Source organism: Diabrotica virgifera, chromosome 3 (assembly GCF_917563875.1).
Source record: "Diabrotica virgifera virgifera chromosome 3, PGI_DIABVI_V3a".
Lineage (NCBI taxonomy): Eukaryota > Metazoa > Arthropoda > Insecta > Coleoptera > Chrysomelidae > Diabrotica > Diabrotica virgifera.
Genome location: NC_065445.1, coordinates 106001353 through 106026055, shown reverse-complemented (window position 1 = coordinate 106026055; position 24703 = coordinate 106001353). Strand labels below are relative to the sequence as shown.

The window sequence follows — 24703 nt, the reverse complement described above, 5'->3', positions numbered from 1 at the left end:
CTATTAAATCTAAGAGCCTAGGGCTGTTTCATATTATAAGAATTTTGAACGTGCGCGGGTTTTCTCGTGCGGTAGTTTTGACGCACCTATCCTTTTCACACAATAAGAATTGAGTCGCACGAAGATATTTTGCTGTGTTGTTTGGTATATTATTTTTATTTACACTATGTGGCTGAGGTAAGTACATGATACGATGAAATGGGTATTTTTTGTCCATACTTTTGTCCTAATGTACTGTAACGCGTATTTAATACGTTTGCAATTTTTATTTTGTCAGTTACTATTTCTTATGTTTTTAATTAAAAGTCTTAATTTGCTTTTATTATCGTTATTCTACTAAGTTATTTGTGGAATCTTGGATTAGCTCATCTAATTAGTCATACAATATATGTAATAAACTATTCTAAATGGGAAATAAGCCACAATTGAACTAAAAAAATGATTTTATTAATGTTTCGACATCCGATTTGGGCGTCGAAACGTTAATAAAATATTTTTTAGTTAAATTATGGCTTATTTCCCATTTAGAATAGTTTATTACAAAAATTCCACAAGGAAACAGCTTCAGAACAACATTACAATCTATGTTTTCCATTTACAGAATTTAAAAGACCCTCTGTCATCCATTCATTTTAAAAAAATGTTCCCCTCGTTTTAAATGTTGTTTTTAGATAATTTCACACAAGACGTGACCGCCGCCCTACTCCAATCTTCACCGAGTCGTTTACGCTATAAAACTAAATATAATTTCGTAGAATAAAAGGTATATATTATATGGGTATAGGTATATAATTCATTGGGTCCATACTATTAACGAAAAGATACGATTTATATATTCTTATATTCACACATATTGATGGAACACCCTCTATACTCAACGTTAATGGCAACTATGTAAAATAAAGTTTATTATAATATACTTAGCAGTTTTAATTACTGTTGTTATCAGTAACATATACTTAATTTTGCTGTACTTATAAAATGTGTTTTTTTCTTTATCACCTAATTCGTCAAATTCACTGTTAAGTGCACGGCATATACCATTCCAAGCATTTCTCGTCAAGTTTCTATCTTTATATATTTCTATTGTTTTGTCCCAAAGAACATGTCTCGCTTCCATTAATGTTACTAATATTTCACTATCAATCTGAGACATCATAATACAGGGTGAGTCATGAGGAACTGTACATACTCCTACCGCGTATGGAGGCCCCTATGGGGAATAACAAATGGCCATTAAAAAGTGTCTGCTCCCATTGTTTAATAATATACAGGGCGAGTTTCGCATTTTGACAGAAATTTGCATTCGTCATAATTCTTGAACGGTCAGATCGATGTGTCTCTTATTTTGGTCAATCGTTACACTATTACCACCTAATCAACTGATTTATTCAAACTAGGAAAAAATCCGGTTCGGCTTTAAAAAATTAGTTCGTTTGGGTCTTAGAAAAATTTTCTCCCTGTATACGCTTCTTGAAAACTCTAATATGAATTTTACAAATTAGACAGATTAGGCAATTAAAATGGCATATTTATTTTTTCCCCACACATTACTTAATTTTTTATTAAAAAATCAAATTTGTCAAAATCGCAATTTTACCATAAAAATAAAAAAAATAAACAACGTTTTTCTTAAATTTAAAAGTTTCACCATTTTTTTTTCTATAACACGTCTAGATCTAAAACTCCCCATAACACTTCTCTTTGAACTATATAGTTTAACTAGACGTGATCAAATAGATAAATTTTAAATTTTTTTACTTAATTTTTGCGCATTAACTTTGCAATTCACGAATCTGCACCTTTTATTTTTAAAAATTCATAACTTTTACAAGAAGAAAACTGAAAGCCTACAACAATTTTCATAGTCTTCACAATGGCAAGAGATATGTGCTGTAAAAATTTCAGAAAAAAATATTAAAAATTAGTAGCGAGTGATTTCATATTTTTTTTCATTTTTGGGTTAAAATTCCAATCTTGACAAATTTGATTTTTTAATAAAAAATTAAGTAATCGTGTGGGGAAAAAATAAATATGCCATTTTAATTGCCTATTTGTCTAATTTATAAAATTCATATTCGAGTTTTCAAAAAGCGTATACAGGGTGAAATTTTTTCTAAGACCCAAACGAACTAATTTTTTAAAGCCGTAGCTGATTTTTTTCTAGTTTGAATAAATCAGTTGATTAGGTGGTAATAGTGTAACGATTGACCAAAATAAGAGACACATCGATTTGACCGTTCAAAAATTATGACGAATACAAATTTCTGTCAAAATGCGAAACTCGCCCTGCATATTATTAAACAATGGAAGCAGAAACTTTTTAATGGTCATTTGTTATTCCCCATAGGAGCATCTATACGAGGTAGGAGTATGTACAGTTCCTCATGACTCACCCTGTATTAAATATATGCACCTACTTCAAACAGTCACAAAGTGCAAATGAAAATAATGTACCAAACAACCAAAGAAACTACCTTCGTGCGACTGAACGACAGTATCATATGAAAGGCTGCATTAAGTCCCCTATGCTACTGGGTGCGTAAAGACGGCACGGCTGTTGTCTGTTGTTGTAAGTGAGGGACGGCATAAACAAGGCGATTTCGCCGAACGTTCCAACCACCGTCTAGTGAAAAAGGCTCCATATGATTACATGCGCCCCTATTGGAATATCGTCGTCCGTTCTAACCCTCGCACGTTTAAATTCTTATAATATGAAACAGCGCTGACACGAACGAACATCAAAGATCATCATCCTAAGTGACTCGACAATCCGTTGTGGATCTTGGCCTGCTCGTAAAGAAATCGCCAATCCTGTCGGTTCCTGGCAACTTCCCTCCATCTTCTGGCAACATCACAGATCAGAATATGTTATAAAACAGTGTTTAGACCGGTGGTCATGTATGGGTTTGAGACGTAGTCTCTGATCAAAGCAATTGAAAGAAAACTTAAATGTTTTAAGAGAAAATACCGAATGAGAACAAATGCTAAGGTCAAGTAGATGTATATCAAGAAATTAAATCTCAACGTCTAAGATGGGCTGGCCATGTCCATAGAGTCCCTAATAACCGCCTTGCCAAGTTAATCTGGGAGGAAGTCCCTACAGTAAAAAGGCTCTTAGGACGCCCACGAATGCGATGGAGAGACAATATATGGTCAGACTTAAAAACAATGGGCTACCCATTAACCCATCTATTATGGACGACCGTTCGAGATGGAAGCGAGTTGAGCAGTCAGCCAAGACCCTTCCCGGGTTGTAGTGCTACGAGAAGAAGAAGAAGATGGTAAATTAAATGAGTGGCCTCATATCAAAGACGGACATGTGTCATTTGAGAAGAATTGAGATAAATGGGTTTTTTTATACAATGAAAATCTACCGGTGTTACCTTAGCCATAGATTTCATCCATAATTTTTTTTTTCATATTTTCACAAAAATTTGGTATAAATTTATCAAAAATGAATAAAACAGATAATATTGACAAGAAAAATGTTATATATGTTATATATGTTTGGAAAAAAAATTTAAACGGGCGATGTATTGACGGTGAGTAGATAATGCCACTCAAATTCAAAAATCCTTTATGGATGGTACGTTAGTCAACTTTTTTTCTCAGTTTTTTGTTAAATTCTCAAAGTAAATATAATAAAGCATAACATATAAAAAAAATCGTAATGGAGGTATTTTCCAAAACAAGCGAAAAAAATTCTGAAACTTAGATGTATTGCGCGCTAGTCGTTAATACGTCTCAAATTCAAAAATCCTTTATGGATGGTACGTTAGTCAACTTTTTTTCTCAGTTTTTTGTTAAATTCTCAAAGTAAATATAATAAAGCATAACATATAAAAAAAACGTGATGGAGGTATTTTCCAAAACAAGAGAAAAAAATTCTGAAACTTAGATGTATTGCGGGCTAGCGGGCTATTCAGTAATACGTCTCAAATTCAAAAATCCTTTATGGATGGATCGTTAGTCAACTTTTTTTCTCAGTTTTTTGTTAAATTCTCAAAGTAAATATAATTAAGCATAACATATAAAAAAATCGTGATGGAAGTATTTTCCAAAACAAGCGAAAAAAATTCTGAAACTTAGATGTATTGCGCGCTATTCGTTAATACGTCTCAAATTCAAAAATCCTTTATGGATGGTACGTTAGTCAACTTTTTTTCTCAGTTTTTTGTTAAATTCTCAAAGTAAATATAATAAAGCATAACATATAAAAATAAACGTGATGGAGGTATTTTCCAAAACAAGAGAAAAAAATTCTGAAACTTAGATGTATTGCGGGCTATTCGGTAATACGTCTCAAATTCAAAAATCCTTTATGGATGGATCGTTAGTCAACTTTTTTTCTCAGTTTTTTGTTAAATTCTCAAAGTAAATATAATTAAGCATAACATATAAAAAAATCGTGATGGAGGTATTTTCCAAAACAAGCGAAAAAAATTCTGAAACTTAGATGTATTGCGCGCTATTCGTTAATACGTCTCAAATTCAAAAATCCTTTATGGATGGATCGTTAGTCAACTTTTTTTCTCAGTTTTTTGTTAAATTCTCAAAGTAAATATAATTAATCATAACATATAAAAAAATCGTGATAGAGGTATTTTCCAAAACAAGCGAAAAAAATTCTGAAACTTAGATGTATTGCGCGGTATTCGTTAATACGTCTTAAATTCAAAAATCCTTTATGGATGGTACGTTAGTCAACTTTTTTCTCAGTTTTTTGTTAAATTCGCAAATTAAATATAATAAAGCATAACATATAAAAAAAACGTGATGGAGGTATTTTCCAAAACAAGGGAAAAAATTCTGAAACTTAGATGTATTGCGGGCTATTCGGTAATACATCTCAAATTCAAAAATCCTTTATGGATGGTACGTTAGTCAACTTTTTTTCTCAGTTTTTTGTTAAATTCTCAAAGTAAATATAATAAAGCATAACATATAAAAAAATCGTGATGGAGGTATTTTCCAAAACAAGAGAAAAAAATTCTGAAACTTAGATGTATTGCGGGCTATTCGGTAATACGTCTCAAATTCAAAAATCCTTTATGGATGGATCGTTAGTCAACTTTTTTTCTCAGTTTTTTGTTAAATTCTCGAAGTAAATATAATTAAGCATAACATATAAAAAAATCGTGATGGAGGTATTTTTCAAAACAAGCGAAAAAAATTCTGAAACTTAGATGTATTGCGCGGTATTCGTTAATACGTCTCAAATTCAAAAATCCTTTATGGATGGTACGTTAGTCAACTTTTTTCTCAGTTTTTTGTTAAATTCTCAAAGTAAATATAATAAGGCATAACATATAAAAAAAACGTGATGGAGGTATTTTCCAAAACAAGAGAAAAAAATTCTGAAACTTAGATGTATTGCGGGCTATTCGGTAATACGTCTCAAATTCAAAAATCCTTTATGGATGGATCGTTAGTCAACTTTTTTTCTCAGTTTTTTGTTAAATTCTCAAAGTAAATATAATTAAGCATAACATATAAAAAAAATAGTGATGGAGGTATTTTCCAAAACAAGAGAAAAAAATTCTGAAACTTGCGATGTATTGCGGGCTATTCGGGAATACGTCTCAAATTAAAAAATGCTTTGGGGATGGTACGTTAGTTAACATTTTTTTTTTATTTTTAGTTAAATTCTGGAAGTACATATAATAAAATTTCTGGAAGTACGTGTAATAAAGCATGAGATATAAAATATCGTGATCAAGGTATATTCGAAAACGAGGGAAAAATTTTTTAACGGCGTGTAGATAATGCGTCTCATTTTCAAAAATTTCTTATGTGTGTGGGCTGTTGTTTGTGTGATCAGGGACTTCGTCAATTAGCCGAATTTGTATTAGAAAAATTGAAATTATTTTTTTTAATTTTGAGTTATTATAGAAGAATAAGTAGGAATACAAAATACATTCTTAACAATTGTTTTATAGACAGATCTAATATTCTTAGATTTTGTGTAAATTTTGGAAAATACCATTCTTGAGGGATTAAGATAATATGATTTTATTACCTGGGATTGTGGTCATTAGTAATGACTAGTTTTTCATTTATAGTTATTTTAGTAGGGTTTTACCACTGAAAGTGAATATTAATTAGCCCTAATTATCGGGTAAGAGTTGTTTAGAGATTATGATAACGAGTTCCTTGTCTAGTTTTCAACGTGACTTTTGTAGAATGTCCTTTCAGAAAAATCAGTTAACTTTCTACTTAATGGCTTTTATTCTTCAATAACTTATATATATATATATATATATATATATATATATACTCATTAACCGATAATACGAAGCCAAAAGTTCCATATTGCCCTATTAATATGAAGCCCGCATCGACAATACGAGGCCCGACTCCGGGCTTCCTAAAGATTAACGTGTATATGTTTGAGCCTAAACTGTACGCTGCACAACGCTATCAATAACACATTTTTTTTGGGCTTCGAATTGTCAGGGAGTATCTCCAAACATACGCCATTTAGTTCATCGATTTGATGGGTAGGGGGCGTCTCGAACATTAGGTGTATATTTATATACACATTTAATATATTTACAGCGTATTCGAAGCCCGAGTTGATTCACATACAGTACGAGTCCCGTTGAATTGGCAACATTGCTTCAAGGTATTGGCGATTGTTTTTAATACTCGAGACACCTTGTGCGGATTTAATGAGCCAGCTTTCTAAATTGTAATGGTGTTTTTTATAGAAGTATATCAAAAATATATACCGGGTGCTGCATCTCATTACGTACCATAGGAATTACAATGCAAAAATAAAGAAATACATATTCCTGCTTCCCTAATTGTTTTAGCTAAAAGTGCATAAGACTTTTTTGTAGCAAATTACTTTTTATATCAGATGGCATTCTCAAAAAACGAATTATTTTCGTCGTGGAGTGAAAATTGTCGAAAATATCTTCCCCTTTCCATCACCTATTTGAGTTATTAAGGAACAATCAACACCTTTTTTTAAAAATTTCAAAGATCTGTCATATTTGTTGGCACAAGATTATCGTCAATTTATCACACTAAAATAACGGCAAAATTATTTATTTATTTTAAATGATTTAATACTATAATAATACTAATACTTAATACACTAATCATAAAATTTAACATACAACACAGTTTTAATATTTAATTAAAGCAAGTGCTCGAATATTCCACCATTTTGAACTAAACAATACCTTAATCTATTGTAAAATTCTCTACGAACGTTAGCCAATATTCGAGGAGAAGTTTTTCTACATTCTTCGCATATACTATTTTTAAGTTCTTCTAGTGAATTTAACTTTTTTTCGGAATAAATCCTGGTTTTCAAATGCCCCCAAAAAAAATCGTTTGGGGCAAGATCTCCAGACCTAGGGGGCCTCTTAATTTTGCAATTTGGTCCAATAATACAATCATTAAAACAATTGTTGAGAAATTCTTTTACAGTCTGGCTATTATGGGCAGGACATCCGTCCATTTGGAACCACACCTCGTGGTCTTCTCGGACAACCTCTGCCAAAGCAGGCAAAATGTCTTTATCTAATAACATTATAAAACGTTCTGCAGTTAGATTTTCCTCGTAGAAAAAGGGCCCAATTAAGTGATGACCTATTATTCCCAACCAGACTTTGTCTTCTTCGGGTACTGGGTGCGTGTTTCTAGAAAAAGCTGCGGTTTTTCAGTAGCCCATATCCTACAATTTTGTATATTGGGTTCATTGTTCAGAGTGAAAGTACATTCGTCCGTAAAACAGATATTTTTTAACTACGAAAGAAAACCTTCAGCAAGAGAGCGGCCAACAATATGTGCCATTTGCTTCAAAGACGTTATTACTCATTTTACCAGACACCTTTTCAGGCACCATCCAGATAATAAGAAAGTTCAGTTAATCAAATCCCTAAAGCCCAAAAGTAAGAAACGTATGGAACTTGTAGCTGCTTTAAGAAAACAAGGATATTTTATTCTACAAACAGAAAAAAATATTACACGCCCTGTTAAATCTTCAAAAAAACTAGATCCAAAATACTTTGTTTGTAGTCATTGTCTGGGGCATTACACTAAAGAGTTTTTAAGCAAACACGTTAAAAGCTGTAAAAATAGGTCATCGTCAAACCCAAAGAATTGTTTATCTGCTTCACAAACTTTTATGGCGATGGTTAATGTGAAAAACTCAACTTTTTTACAAAATGCTTGAATCAAAGACGAAGTATTCAGTATCATGCGTCCTGATGACAAAAGTGAAGCAGTAAAGAATGACACCCTAATCTGTATGTACGGCGAAACTCTTCTCTCAAAACATAAAAGAAAACAAATAATTAATGTTATTTCGAATAAAATGAGAGAGTTGGTCCGTTTACTTATTACATTAAAAAAATCATATGATATTAAAAATTTATTTGATGCCTTGAAACCAGAACTATTTAATTACCTAATACTTGCTACCAAGGAAATAAGTGGTTATAGTGTAGAGAGTAAAAGCTTCAAATCACCATCACTAGCGTTGCATATGGGATCCAACTTAAAAACGGTTTGTGATGTAGCATACAAACTAGTTCTAGAAAAAAAAAAACGTCTTCCTGGTATAGAATGGATCGATCAGAAAATTAAAAAAATCGAAATTAACGATCTAAGAAAGTTAATTGAGGGTCACTGGTGTAACGAACTGTCTAGTTTAGCTTTGAAAACCCTTAAAGAGAAACACTGGGAAAAGCCTTTGCAATTGCCACTAGCAAGTGATACAGGGTGTTTCATTGGGAAACGGAAATACTTTAATTGTAAATAGAGGTCACCGAGGCGGTTCTAGGTATACTACATTTTTTGCCCTACCGGCTTTTATAACCGAGTTACAGGGTGTTTTATCGATTTTGCCAATTTCTTTCCTAAGTAATAACTTTGGAACCACCCTGTATATTTTTTTGATATTTGGTACACATGTGTATCATCCAAAACCCAAACGACCGACAAACTAATCACAAGAAAAATCCAGGTCCGGATTAACAAAAAATTATAAAGTAATTGTGACCTTAAAACAACACCCTGTATATTGAAATTCTGAAAATCTGTTTGCATATTTGAAAAGAGCACAAAAAACTAAATCTAATTGTTCGCTTCCATTTTTCGGCCAGACAATTTTATGACTTTAATTTTAAAAATTATATTGAATTTTTTAAGAACTCTGACATTAAAATGAAGCTATTGTTAACTTTTAATTATAAATTATTAAAGCTATTGAATAAATACTCATTTTAAAATTAATCAATACTTATTTACCACATTGGAACGACCCTATTAATCACAAGAAAAATCCAGGTCCGGATTAACAAAAAAAAAAGTAAAGTAATTGTGATCTTGAAACAACACCCTGTATATTGAAATTTTCAAAATTTGTTTGCACATTTGAAAAGACCACAAAAATCTGAGTTTATCGGTTTGCTTAAATTTTTCGTGAAGGAAATTTAATGACTTTAATTTTGAAATTAAATATATTGATAATTTTAAGAACACTGAAATTAAAAAGCAGATTTTTAAAGCACTTTTAACAATAAATTATTAAAGTTATTAAATAAATACCCATTTTAAAAATATTCAATAAGTATTTACGACATTCGAATGACCCACTTACAAACCACAACAAAAATCCAGGTCCGGATTAACAAAACAATATAAAGTAATTGTAACCTTGAAACAACACCCTGTATATTGAAATTTTCAAAATCCGTTTGCACATAGGTATGAAAAGAGCACAAGAAACTACGTTTAATCGTTAGCTTCAATTTTTTGGCCAGACAATTTAATGAATTTAATTTTGAAATTATGTCGAAATTTTTAAGAACTCTGGGAACTCATAATAAAAACTTCGATATAATTTCAAAAGTAATGTCATTAAATTGTCTGCACAAAAAATTAAAGCGGGACATTAAACTTAGTTTTTCGTGCTCTCTTCAGGTGTGCAAACGTATTTTAAAAATTTCAATATACAGGGTGTTTTTTCAAGGTCAGAATTACTTTGTATTTTGTTGTTAATACGGCCCTGGATTTTTCTGTGATTAGTAAGTAAGTCCTTCTAATGCTGTAAATAATAACTGATTATTTTTAAAATTAGTATTTATTCATTAACTTGAATGATTTATTAATAAAAGTGCTTTAAAAACCTGCTTATTAATTTCAGGGTTCTTGAAAATTTTAATATTTTTAATTTCAAAATTAAAGTTAATAAATATTTGCACAAAAAATCAAAGTGAATCTATAAACTCGGATTTTTGTGGTCCTTTCAAATGTGCAAACAATTTTTAAAAATGTCAATATACAGGGCGTTGTTTCAAGGTCAAAATTACTTTATGTTTTTTTGTTAATCCGGACCTGGATTTTTCTTGTGATTAATAATTGGGTCTTTCCAATGTGGTAAATAAATATTGATTCATTTTAAAATGAGTATTTATTCAATGAATTTAATAATTTATAATTAAAAGTTAATAATACCTGCTTCTTAATGTGGAGTTCTTAAAAAAATTCAATATAATTTCAAAATTAAAACCAAAAAATTGTCTGGCCGAAATATCGAAGCGAACTATTAGACTTAGTTTTTTGTGCTCTTTTCAAATATGCAAACAGATTTTTAAAATTTCAATATACAGGGTGTTGTTTTAAGGTCACAATAATTTTATAATTTTTTGTTAATACGGACCTGGATTTTTCTTGTGGTTAGTATCTCGGTCGTTTGGGTTTTATATTAGAGATATGTGTACCAAATATTAAAAAAATATACAGGGTGGTTCTAAAATTATGGCTTAGGAAAGAAATGAGCAAAATCGATAAAACACCCTGTAACTCCGATATAAAAGTCGGTAGGGCAAAAAATTTAGTATACCTAGAACCGCCTTGGTGACCTCTATTCATCATTAAAGTATTTCCGTTTCCCAATGAAACACCCTGTATAAAGCTTTTTAATGACTACTTAAATGCGCTATCAGCTGAATTGTTTAAACTACTTCAGGAAAATACCAATATTAGAAGTAATTATAAAAAATTGACAGAATGTATTTTGGCTAAGACGGTGATTTTTAACCGTAAAAGAGTAGGGGACGTGCAGTATTTAACAGTAGAAACCTACGGGAGGAACTACGATACACTTAATCAAGAAAGTTTTACAGAGGCACTCACTGAAGTTGAAAAGATTATATATAAAAATCATAGGCGTTTTGTAACTGGAGGTAAAGGCTCAAAACCTGTTCCAATTTTATTTTCATTCCAGACGCAAAAATACATTAGCCTTTTACTAAAAGTCAGACAAGAAACCAATGTTGTACCAGAAACCAATCCATATCTTTTTGCAAATCCTGATTCCGAAGATCGCTGGATGTCTGGCGCAAACACAATTAGAAAGATAGCTATTAATTGTGGAGCCAAACATCCAGAACTATTGACATCAACTAGATTTAGGAAACAAATTGCCACGACTCTGCAATTATTAGCCCTCGATGATGACGAAATGGAACAAATCGCCACTTTTATGGGACATACAAAGAAGACACATACCGAGTTTAACAGGTAATGTCAACTTTAAGAGTATGCATGCACTGTTAATTTTGGTTAGGATTTTTTTAAACTTTTTATGCTTGATATGATATATCATACATAATGTAATAGAATTAGCAACAATGGTTAAGTTTCGAAAAGTTTACTTTAAAGGTATCTCGTACACAAAATATTTCAAAAAGCTTTCTTTGAAAAATAGTTAAAACCGGGTTTTAATTGTTCCTTGTCCGAACTTAGCAAAACGCGTGTTGAGTCTAAATTTGTTTAATGAATAAACATTTCTTTTTAAAATTTACCAGCATATTTTCTTTCAGCCTTTCCGATATATTTGAATGCGATATATGAAAAATCGTTATTTCCCCTTTAATATTCGAAAATCGTTGTTAGAATGTATGCTTCATAAATCCGTATTTAAAATAAATTATTGTTCTATTAGACTCTCACTGTTTCCGATAAGGTAAATTCGATGGATACCTAAACCATGTATCTACATAGACATTTAAATCGTTTTAAAATTAATAAAATACTTTTAGACTACCGCAAGATATCTACCAGACTGCTAAAGTAGCCAAGATTCTTTTACTTATGGAAAAAGGCAAGGGAAATCGGTACCGAGGAAAAAAATTAAGTGAAATCAATATAGATGATAACGAATACTATAGCTCTGAATACGAAGGCGATGAAGAACCGATTATGCAGAAGGTGCTAAAGCGGGTTACAAGGGGAAAAAACCTGAAGACGAATTAGATACTGGAGATTCTGACAGATATGTGCATCAGTCAACGGAACGTGATCAACATATAATGAAAACACATTATCAAGAAATTATTTTAAAAAGGCGACTAAGCCGTACTACGCCGTACCACCAACAAAAAAAACTAAAGGTATGAATAAGTAAAAGTGTCTACGATCATCACAAAACAAATTTTTTTGATATTCCGCCATATTTTGTTTAAAGTTACGTTATCAATGAATAAATATAAAAGTAAAAAGATAAAAGAAAGAAAAAACGGGAATACCTGAGATTTTTCCCTACTTTTGTTTTTTCAAAATTACCACCGTTATTACCAGGTTAACATAGAAAATATTTTTGGCGGTTAGAAATTTTAATATTAAAATAAAACTTTAAATGAATATAGGTCATAACTTTTTAAACGACCACTTTACTTTTCTGCGCTTAAAATTTGGATTATTCCTGTGGATCCGTCCCTGGAAAAAATATGAAATAATAATATTAGATATTAAAATATTTAGTTAAAATATATTCATACGTGATTTTTTTTTGTATTTTTTTAACGTTTTGACGTTTTTAGAATCATCCACGAAATCCATCCAGAGATTCAGAGCCAAATGGTCAGATAATGAAAAACAAGTTTTACTTCAGTACTTTGAATAACATATTGAAAAAAAAATTACCCCTCGGAAACATGAATGTGACGAACTACTGAAACTACATCCACACGTGTTCGAAAATAAGGACTGGGTCCGAATAAAAACATATGTGTATAATACATTCCGTGAAAGGAAGTGATTACTTATTTTTATTTTTACTGAACCACATAGATTATTTTTAGTTCCAATAAATTACTTTTAAATAATATATATTTTATTTTCAAAAATGTTTAAACCTAAACAAATCCGATTTTTGTACGAAAAGATCATTTTTAAATATGATCAGGTACGCAATATAAAATAGTGAAAGTTGAGAAATCTGACAACCCTGTCGGGCTTCATATAGTCTGGTAAATATAAACATTTTATACAATTGGCTTCGTATTGCCTTCAAATGTTTGGGCTTCGAAAGACCTAAACCATATATCTACTATTTGTGTATTAAAATAACTTACCCCTCAAAGGTTGCCTTTACTAACTTTAGAATTTCCTATATAACTACATAAAATACACTCCTCTATCGGGCGTATTAAGGGTGGGCTTCCGGTTGTCTGACTAATATAGTGGGCTTGGTATTAATAGAGTAATGTGTATATATATATATATATATATACAAACAACTAGTTTATTAGGGTTGCAGTCAGAAGGTTGGCCAGGATGTTAAAGAAACACTCTTTTGACTTTTTGTCTAGCTTTCGGAATGGTTTTATTCCTTTTTCAAGACTCTGTAATATAGATAAAAAGAAATATGTAAATTTTTATAAAATATCACAATTCGTCAGTTCAACTTACTAGTCGTTGAGATTATTTAAAAGCTTTATGACCCCCAACAATACTAACACAAACATAGAATACAGAAAATAATGGACAAAATACATTCTAAAATTTGGTAAGGATGGTAAATTTTTATATTTATTCTATGACATCTTTTGATGGTGTGTTTTAACTCTGATACATAGAGAACAGAAAGAAAAAACAGTCAGATTAAAATGTAATTAGGTGTTTTTAATATTGTATTTATTTTCAAAAAACCAATAGGCCCATACTGGGTAATTTTTATTTTTAAATCTGTCTTAATGGTATGCAACCTGTTATGCACACAGATGTATTGTGTAGTGCATATGTATAAGAAATATTTATTTTATTTTTGATGTTTTTCCAGTAAGTAACAATAAATATTGCTCAGTTTATCTATGTCAGACTTTTTATTTATGCAAGACTTACTGGATTTTATCAAACACATTTCCAAGAAAACACGTTTTGAATGGTTTGATTCTTTGGCCAAAATACATGAATCTTCGAAATTAAACTCATGTTTCAAAGTTAATGCATGTTCTGTAAGTGCACATGCATTTATTTTATTGGTTTTTATATCACTACGATGTGAGATCACCCTACTGTGGAAATTGCGAGATGTTTCCCCGATGTATACGTTGTTACAATTGGAACACGGTATGGAATAAACAACATTCGAAGACTCTTGTCTTGTGAAGGGATCCTTTGTTTTTGAGTATAACTTAGATACCGTTTTCACGTTCCTAGTTGAAATTTTTAAGCCATTAACATTTCTGAAAATGTTAATTAGCTTAGGTGTCAGAACTGGAATGTAGGGCAAGGAACCAAAAGTTATTTTAGGTGGTATTACTGATGTGTTGTCGCTGTCTGTCAATGTCAATTGTCGGACCTCATTTTTATGAAAATTTTGTTTACCAGAAAATTGAGAAGGAAAAGGAGAACCGAAAATGAGTTTATTTAAAAGCCCTATGGGATATGAGTTCTCTAGTAGTATAGATCTCAACTTTTTTAGTCCCTTGTCCCTGAAATCAATGTGCGACAAGTTTGTAACCCTACTTTTTAAGGCCAAAACCAAGTTTGTTTTCATCCTAGATGGATGTTGAGAATGAAAATTTATGAAACGGTTACTAAAACAAGGCTTACGATACCACTCCGTCCTCAGAATGCCATCACTGCCACGATGAATAAGCATGTCCAAAAAAGGAATCATATTATCAGCCTCCCTCTCAACTGTAAACTTTAGGTGTTCACATTGGGCATTGAAGGTGTTCAAAACATCAGATACTTTGTTTTCAGGGACCGACAAAATCAAATCATCTACATATCGCTTAATAAAAGGTATGTGAAACGGTATCTTTTCTTTACAAGTTGTTATAAGTTCATCCAAAACAAAGTTACATAGGATGGGGGATATTTTGCTACCCATTGGAGTGCCAAAGATTTGTTTAAAAAAATTACCATTGAACAAAAAGATGTTGGAGTCAAATATGAACGTTAAGATTCTTATGAAATCCTCTACACTGATCTTGGTATGCAGAGAAATGCTGTTCCAGTTGTTTTTGATGCTGTTAAGGATAGCATCTAGTGGTAAGTTTGTAAACAGTGACACAACATCTAAACTAATCAATATATAATTATTCGGAACTTTAACATTGTTGATGAAGTTACTAAACGTGAAGGAATCTCTAATATAAAATTCATTGGATTCGTTGTAGGAAATTGTGAGAATCTCTGTGAGGTGTTTAGCAAGTTTACTATTGGGAGCATCAATTGAAGAGACAATAGGCCTCATTGAAATAGTGGGTTTGTGAACTTTAGGAAGTGTATAAAACCTGGGTGCAACTGCATTATAGATTTTCAAGGATTTTGCAGCTTCTGTTGTTATGGATTTGGAAGAAGCTAAATCCGAAACCAGCTTGTTCGCCTTTTGTTGGAGGGTGCACACCGGACTATTCCTTAGTTCGATGTAACTTTTTTTGTCATTCAATAAACTATTACTTTTTTCAATGTAATCATTCTTATACATTGCCACTGTTACATTTCCCTTGTCACTCCTAACAATGTAAATTTCCGGATGTGATTTTAAAAATTGTTTGCACTCATTGTATATATTGTTCAAAAAATGCCCTTCTTTACTTGTTTTGTGTAGAAAGTTAGTGATAACATTAGTGCTTTGAGATCTCATGATGTCCTTCTCCTGGAGTTCTAGACCAGAAATTAGAAATTCAATATCTGAGAGAAGAGAAGACATTTTGAAATCTTTAGCGCTAGGAAATAGGCAAAATTTTGGACCCAAAGACAAAAGTTTTTTGACATTGTAAGGAAAAGTGATGTCAGTTAGATTTTTAAACCATTTTTCTTGGAACGTTATTTTTGAAAATTGATCTATTTTTATTTTGTTAAATTTTTTGATGTTATTATTTCTAATTTGGAAAAATACTTTATTGTATTTAATTTTTTGTCTTCTATAAAATTCTTGTAGTAAAGGAGCAGGTAAATGTTGCTCTAATATATTTTTTAATTGATGTAAATTCTTTTCTATGTACGTGATATCACTTATTGTTACTGAAATTTCTAAGTTTAAGATTTTGGTTTTTAAATTTGAATTAAAGTTTTGAATTTTACTACCTAATTTACCTCCTTTATGATGTAACAAGTTATTGACGTTAAACTTTCCATTCTCTATGTGTACAGGAAAACAAAGATTTCTTCTACATTTCAGAAGGAAAATCCTTCTGTTGTTGAGTGATGCAAGCTTGATGTTGAAGTTGGTCCATTGTTTTAGGAAATCTACGCTAGCAGAACCATATCCTCTTCGGATGTTCTCAAAAAACCCCATATTGTAAATACAAGAAATACTGGATATTAGTGACTGTCGATATAAACAAACAACTAGTTTATTAGGGTTGCAGTCAGAAGGTTGGCCAGGATGTTAAAGAAACACTCTTTTGACTTTTTGTCTAGCTTTCGGAATGGTTTTATTCCTTTTTCAAGACTCTGTAATATAGATAAAAAGAAATATGTAAATTTTTATAAAATATCACAATTCGTCAGTTCAACTTACTAGTCGTTGAGATTATTTAAAAGCTTTATGACCCCCAACAATACTAACACAAACATAGAATACAGAAAATAATGGACAAAATACATTCTAAAATTTGGTAAGGATGGTAAATTTTTATATTTATTCTATGACATCTTTTGATGGTGTGTTTTAACTCTGATACATAGAGAACAGAAAGAAAAAACAGTCAGATTAAAATGTAATTAGGTGTTTTTAATATTGTATTTATTTTCAAAAAACCAATAGGCCCATACTGGGTAATTTTTATTTTTAAATCTGTCTTAATGGTATGCAACCTGTTATGCACACAGATGTATTGTGTAGTGCATATGTATAAGAAATATTTATTTTATTTTTGATGTTTTTCCAGTAAGTAACAATAAATATTGCTCAGTTTATCTATGTCAGACTTTTTATTTATACAAGACTTACTGGATTTTATCAAACACATTTCCAAGAAAACACGTTTTGAATGGTTTGATTCTTTGGCCAAAATACATGAATCTTCGAAATTAAACTCATGTTTCAAAGTTAATGCATGTTCTGTAAGTGCACATGCATTTATTTTATTGGTTTTTATATCACTACGATGTGAGATCACCCTACTGTGGAAATTGCGAGATGTTTCCCCGATGTATACGATGTTACAATTGGAACACGGTATGGAATAAACAACATTCGAAGACTCTTGTCTTGTGAAGGGATCCTTTGTTTTTGAGTATAACTTAGATACCGTTTTCACGTTCCTAGTTGAAATTTTTAAGCCATTAACATTTCTGAAAATGTTAATTAGCTTAGGTGTCAGAACTGGAATGTAGGGCAAGGAACCAAAAGTTATTTTAGGTGGTATTACTGATGTGTTGTCGCTGTCTGTCAATGTCAATTGTCGGACCTCATTATTATGAAAATTTTGTTTACCAGAAAATTGAGAAGGAAAAGGAGAACCGAAAATGAGTTTATTTAAAAGCCCTATGGGATATGAGTTCTCTAGTAGTATAGATCTCAACTTTTTTAGTCCCTTGTCCCTGAAATCAATGTGCGACAAGTTTGTAACCCTACTTTTTAAGGCCAAAACCAAGTTTGTTTTCATCCTAGATGGATGTTGAGAATGAAAATTTATGAAACGGTTACTAAAACAAGGCTTACGATACCACTCCGTCCTCAGAATGCCATCACTGCCACGATGAATAAGCATGTCCAAAAAAGGAATCATATTATCAGCCTCCCTCTCAACTGTAAACTTTAGGTGTTCACATTGGGCATTGAAGGTGAAGACAAAAAATCAAAAAATTAAATACAATAAAGTATTTTTCCAAATTAGAAATAATAACATCAAAAAATTTAACAAAATAAAAATAGATCAATTTTCAAAAATAACGTTCCAAGAAAAATGGTTTAAAAATCTAACTGACATCACTTTTCCTTACAATGTCAAAAAACTTTTGTCTTTGGGTCCAAAATTTTGCCTATTTCCTAGCGCTAAAGATTTCAAAATGTCTTCTCTTCTCTCAGATATTGAATTTCTAATTTCTGGTCTAGAACTCCAGGAGAAGGACATCATGAGATCTCAAAGCACTAATGTTATCACTAACTTTCTACACAAAACAAGTAAAGAAGGGCATTTTTTGAACAATATATACAATGAGTGCAAACAATTTTTAAAATCACATCCGGAAATTTACATTGTTAGGAGTGACAAGGGAAATGTAACAGTGGCAATGTATAAGAATGATTACATTGAAAAAAGTAATAGTTTATTGAATGACAAAAAAAGTTACATCGAACTAAGGAATAGTCCGGTGTGCACCCTCCAACAAAAGGCGAACAAGCTGGTTTCGGATTTAGCTTCTTCCAAATCCATAACAACAGAAGCTGCAAAATCCTTGAAAATCTATAATGCAGTTGCACCCAGGTTTTATACACTTCCTAAAGTTCACAAACCCACTATTTCAATGAGGCCTATTGTCTCTTCAATTGATGCTCCCAATAGTAAACTTGCTAAACACCTCACAGAGATTCTCACAATTTCCTACAAAGAATCCAATGAATTCTATATTAGAGATTCCTTCACGTTTAGTAACTTCATCAACAATGTTAAAGTTCCGAATAATTATATATTGATTAGTTTAGATGTTGTGTCATTGTTTACAAACTTACCACTAGATGCTATCCTTAACAGCATCAAAAACAACTGGAACAGCATTTCTCTGCATACCAAGATCAGTGTAGAGGATTTCATAAGAATCTTAACGTTCATATTTGACTCCAACATCTTTTTGTTCAATGGTAATTTTTTTAAACAAATCTTTGGCACTCCAATGGGTAGCAAAATATCCCCCATCCTATGTAACTTTGTTTTGGATGAACTTATAACAACTTGTAAAGAAAAGATACCGGTTCACATACCTTTTATTAAGCGATATGTAGATGATTTGATTTTGTCGGTCCCTGAAAACAAAGTATCTGATGTTTTGAACACCTTCAATGCCCAATGTGAACACCTAAAGTTTACAGTTGAGAGGGAGGCTGATGCTGATAATATGATTCCTTTTTTGGACATGCTTATTCATCGTGGCAGTGATGGCATTCTGAGGACGGAGTGGTATCGTAAGCCTTGTTTTAGTAACCGTTTCATAAATTTTCATTCTCAACATCCATCTAGGATGAAAACAAACTTGGTTTTGGCCTTAAAAAGTAGGGTTACAAACTTGTCGCACATTGATTTCAGGGACAAGGGACTAAAAAAGTTGAGATCTATACTACTAGAGAACTCATATTCCATAGGGCTTTTAAATAAACTCATTTTCGGTTCTCCTTTTCCTTCTCAATTTTCTGGTAAACAAAATTTTCATAATAATGAGGTCCGACAATTGACATTGACAGACAGCGACAACACATCAGTAATACCACCTAAAATAACTTTTGGTTCCTTGCCCTACATTCCAGTTCTGACACCTAAGCTAATTAACATTTTCAGAAATGTTAATGGCTTAAAAATTTCAACTAGGAACGTGAAAACGGTATCTAAGTTATACTCAAAAACAAAGGATCCCTTCACAAGACAAGAGTCTTCGAATGTTGTTTATTCCATACCGTGTTCCAATTGTAACAACGTATACATCGGGGAAACATCTCGCAATTTCCACAGTAGGGTGATCTCACATCGTAGTGATATAAAAACCAATAAAATAAATGCATGTGCACTTACAGAACATGCATTAACTTTGAAACATGAGTTTAATTTCGAAGATTCATGTATTTTGGCCAAAGAATCAAACCATTCAAAACGTGTTTTCTTGGAAATGTGTTTGATAAAATCCAGTAAGTCTTGCATAAATAAAAAGTCTGACATAGATAAACTGAGCAATATTTATTGTTACTTACTGGAAAAACATCAAAAATAAAATAAATATTTCTTATACATATGCACTACACAATACATCTGTGTGCATAACAGGTTGCATACCATTAAGACAGATTTAAAAATAAAAATTACCCAGTATGGGCCTATTGGTTTTTTGAAAATAAATACAATATTAAAAACACCTAATTACATTTTAATCTGACTGTTTTTTCTTTCTGTTCTCTATGTATCAGAGTTAAAACACACCATCAAAAGATGTCATAGAATAAATATAAAAATTTACCATCCTTACCAAATTTTAGAATGTATTTTGTCCATTATTTTCTGTATTCTATGTTTGTGTTAGTATTGTTGGGGGTCATAAAGCTTTTAAATAATCTCAACGACTAGTAAGTTGAACTGACGAATTGTGATATTTTATAAAAATTTACATATTTCTTTTTATCTATATTACAGAGTCTTGAAAAAGGAATAAAACCATTCCGAAAGCTAGACAAAAAGTCAAAAGAGTGTTTCTTTAACATCCTGGCCAACCTTCTGACTGCAACCCTAATAAACTAGTTGTTTGTTTATATCGACAGTCACTAATATCCAGTATTTCTTATATATATATATATATATATATATATATATATATATATATATATATATATATATATATATATATATATATATATATATATATATATATATATATTGCCAAAAAAAATAGGTTTCAGTTGATTGAAGTCCGTCGTCCGACGATTTTTTTATATGTTATGCTTTTATGCTTTATTATATTTACTTTGAGAATTTAACAAGAAACTGAGAAAAAAAGTTGACTAACGTACCATCCATAAAGGATTTTTGAATTTGAGACGTATTACCGAATAGCCCGCAATACATCTAAGTTTCAGAATTTTTTTCTCTTGTTTTGGAAAATACCTCCATCACGTTTTTTTTTATGTGTTATGCTTTATTATATTTACTTTGAGAATTTAACAAAAAACTGAGAAAAAAAGTTGACTAACGATCCATCCATAAAGGATTTTTGAATTTGAGTGGCATTATCTACTCACCGTCAATACATCGCCCGTTTAAATTTTTTTTTCCAAACATGTATAACATATATAACATTTTTCTTGTCAATATTATCTGTTTTATTCATTTTTGATAAATTTATACCAAAGTTTTGTGAAAATATGAAAAAAGATTTATGGATGAAATTTATGGCTAAGGTAACACCGGTTGAAAATCTCACTTCCTGTAGTATTAGCTGATTTGTTGATTTCGCAGTCATGTGATCATAATACAGCATTCTCATTGGGCTGTTGGGAAATGTCCGTTTTTGAAATAAACCTTCATAACAGGAGTCCGTTTTTGAAACAAACATTCAACTGTGGAGCTAAAAATAACGTATTTGCGTCCGTGTTTGAAGGAAACTATTATCACCGTTGAAAAGAACAGGAAAAATTCTATAAGAAACCACTACTAAACTGAATTCGCTCTATCGAGATTCACTTCGACACTGACGTTAGTAATTTCTTTTTTGGGAAGTTCAATTGTCAGAAGTGACTGGAAATTACTACACAACCAAGCACTTGCTCATAGCCAATATTATTAATAGTAAACAGACATAAAAATAACATAAACCTTACGCCAATCAATAATTATTTATTTACACCATTATAATGTATTGATAACAAATGAGAAAATTATTTATTGTACAAAATAAAAATATTTTGTAGAAATAAACTCCACAAAATTTTATGAGATTAGTAGATACTCCCACTATTTCTAATACTTCTTCTTTTTTTAATGAAAGATTAAGTTGATTTTAGCAGTTAATAGTGTGAGGTAGGAATTTTTGTGTTGTGTGTTTCCTATTCCCAATGTGTCAAAGTACATCTCGGTAGAGAGACTTCAGTATAACTAAATTTTTATTTTTTTATACATGTCCGTCTTTGATATGAAGCCACTCAAATGGCAAACTTAGTCTTGCGGTAAAACCATTACAGAAGGGAAGAATTGATAGACCGCCACTGTTATAAATTACGTTAGGTGAACTGACCAACAATTATAATTCACTCAATCTACTAGACAAGGCGAAAACGGCGGGTTCGTTGGGAAAAATATTCCCATGAGATATTTTTGCAAAATCACATTCGTGAGACATCCCAGAATAAGGTTCAAGAAGTCGCCCACGTGAAAAGTGGGCCAATTTTTTTTAACAAAATTGCAAAAATTAATATTTTTGGACCGGACTTAATTTTTTTTAGGTTTTTTGGGCCATTCTGGACAAAAAAAGGTCTCTTATAATTTTTCTCTAAAGTTGATCTTTTTCGAGTTATAAGCAATTTAATATTTGAAAACGCGAAAATGGCCATTTTTAAGACTTAATAACTCGGTTAAAAATTATTATTATGAAAGTCAAAAAGTGACTAAATCAAAGTTTAAAGTCGCCGCTACATGATCCTGAAGAAATCTGTGTCATTAATTTACTACTAAGCTGTTATTTTTAATTAATAACAATGAGCGGTTAGATCATATTGATGCGGCTGTAAATGTAAGTGCGAGTAAGATGCACAATTGGACTGCTGGAATGGCTTCTCTCTCGCACTCAGCATTTACAGCCGCCGCACACTTGCATAGCGCTTATTATTATTACTTAAAAATAACAGCTTAGTAATAAAATAATGACAAAAATTTCTTCAGGATCTTGTAGGGGGGCTCTAAACTTTAATTTAGTCATATATTGACTTTCATAATAATAACTTTTAACCGAGTTATTAAGCCTTGAAAATTGCCATTTTTCGTTTTTTTCAATTTTAAATTGCTTAAAGTCGAAAGATTAGAGAAAACTTATAAGAGACCTTGTTTGTCCAGAATGGTCCAAAAAATTAAAGAAAAAATTGTTTGGGCCAAAAATATTGATTCTTGCAATTTGATTAAAAAAAAATTGTTAAAATAAATTGGCCCACTTTTCACGTGGGCGACTTCTCGAACCTTATTCTGGGATGTCTCACGAATGTGATTATGCAAAAAAATCTCATGGGAATATTTTTCCCTTCGAACCCGCCATTTTCACCTTGTCTATACAGGACAATATGAAAACATTTTACTTGAATATGACTGACATTTAAATTTATCTTTTGTTTTCTATATTTTTCTTGACATTACAACTTCTAAACTATCGATACTGTCAATACATAGAGTACGTACAACTATAGAATAATAGGTACCTATCTACTTTTAACGTTGTATATTCTAACAGCCACAACTATTAAATTCTGATGTTGAATATTTTATAAAATAAAAACAGACGATTAGAAAAAGAAGTCACAAAATAGAAAAGAATGAAAGTATTTAAGGACGAAGTAGTTTAACGAAAGTATTTAAATATAAAGAAATTTAAGGAAGAACACTGACAATGTGACATGGGCCCAGAGCACGCCAAATAGAATTCTATTTTGCTGACGTCACAAAATAGAATTTCATAATGGGAGAATCGACCTTTGGAATCGACGGTTGCTAGGCAACGTGACGTCACTAAAATAGAAGTCTATTTGGCGTGCTCCCACAGCAGGGTTTTGTAACTTATTCACAGTTTCGTAATTTTATTGCTTGCTATGAAATTGTAATTTTCAAGCCTTCAAGATCCACTAGCTAAATAAATAAGTAAAATAAATAATGATAATTTCTAAAAAACTAAAAAATCTAAATAAATTCGATGACAAAATAGCATCACAAATAAATAAAAACAATAAGATATCCCTAAATAAATTTACGAGGAACGATACTGATTTTTCAGAAAGTATAATGTTGAATGATAAACATTTGAATTATTGTTGATTGTTGTCTAGCGATTTTTGATAGGTAAATATCCTGGGCCCAGAACACGCCAAATAGAACTCGACGGTTGCTAGGCAACGTGACGTCTGACGTCAGAAAAAAAAGGAATTCTATTTTGCGTGCTCCCACCCCACCACTGCTACATTTTCCCATAATTTTTTTTTATACCAAATAATTAAATTATGTACAAGTACAATTGTACAATTTGATAAAAAATTCAAGCTTACCTTTTCCTATTCACATTTTCATACACTTTTTATTATTATGCCGCACTATGTGTACTCTGTATTTACCTACTAACTGTGGCTGCTGCGTGGCGTGCTGCCTGATTTCTCAATCTTATTTCTGTTGCTGACCACAGTAAAGTGTGGTTGCTGACGCAATGTGCATGAGGAATGACGGATCGACGGCTGCGTAAACGGCGACTAATTAATTGACTGATAAAATATTATAATAATCCCAGGAAGCGTATTTCCGTTTGCGTGTTCATTTCAAGACATTGCGGTTTTGAAACGGACACCGAAACGGTGATACATATCTAGTTCCAAAAAAGTGTTGATTTGAAAGCGCCAACCCCCGAAATGTGCACGGGTTTGTACCGAAACATGTGGCGTTGGAATTCTACAAACAAGTGCATAGAACTAATAGGTCTATTATTCGTTGCACGTGCTGTTTATCAACGTGTGTACACGTGTTGTTGTGTATTTAAGTCAATTATTTAAGGT

At 31.5% G+C, this 24703-nt stretch overlaps 3 protein-coding genes across 5 annotated transcripts in view; 1 reads left to right on the top strand and 2 right to left on the bottom strand.

The window, feature by feature from the left end:
- The window catches only part of LOC126882002 (putative ankyrin repeat protein RF_0381), a 65861-nt gene extending 41208 nt beyond the window's left edge, over nt 1–24653 (bottom strand). The window contains exons 1-2 of one of the 3 annotated variants that reach the window (XM_050646771.1): nt 24206–24375; nt 13380–13649 (exon numbers count right to left, since the gene is read on the bottom strand). Coding sequence is in view for 1 of the 3 variants with exons in the window: in XM_050646768.1 (XP_050502725.1) it covers nt 14066–16558 (2493 nt within the window). In the remaining 2 variants the exon portion in view is untranslated. Of the gene's footprint in view, nt 1–13379; nt 13650–14011; nt 16717–24205 lie in introns of those variants that run through there. The other 2 variants (XM_050646768.1, XM_050646770.1) reach the window with 2 other exon arrangements.
- The window catches only part of LOC126881999 (intraflagellar transport protein 140 homolog), a 335998-nt gene that overhangs the window by 134240 nt on the left and 177055 nt on the right, over nt 1–24703 (bottom strand). The gene's annotated exons all lie outside the window — the stretch shown is intronic.
- LOC126882011 (uncharacterized) lies at nt 10835–13130 on the top strand. The gene is made up of 3 exons (XM_050646783.1): nt 10835–11544; nt 12066–12416; nt 12846–13130. The coding sequence occupies exons 1-2, from the start codon at nt 11354–11356 to the stop codon at nt 12277–12279; spliced, it is 405 nt and encodes a 134-aa protein (XP_050502740.1). The 5' UTR covers nt 10835–11353; the 3' UTR covers nt 12280–12416; nt 12846–13130.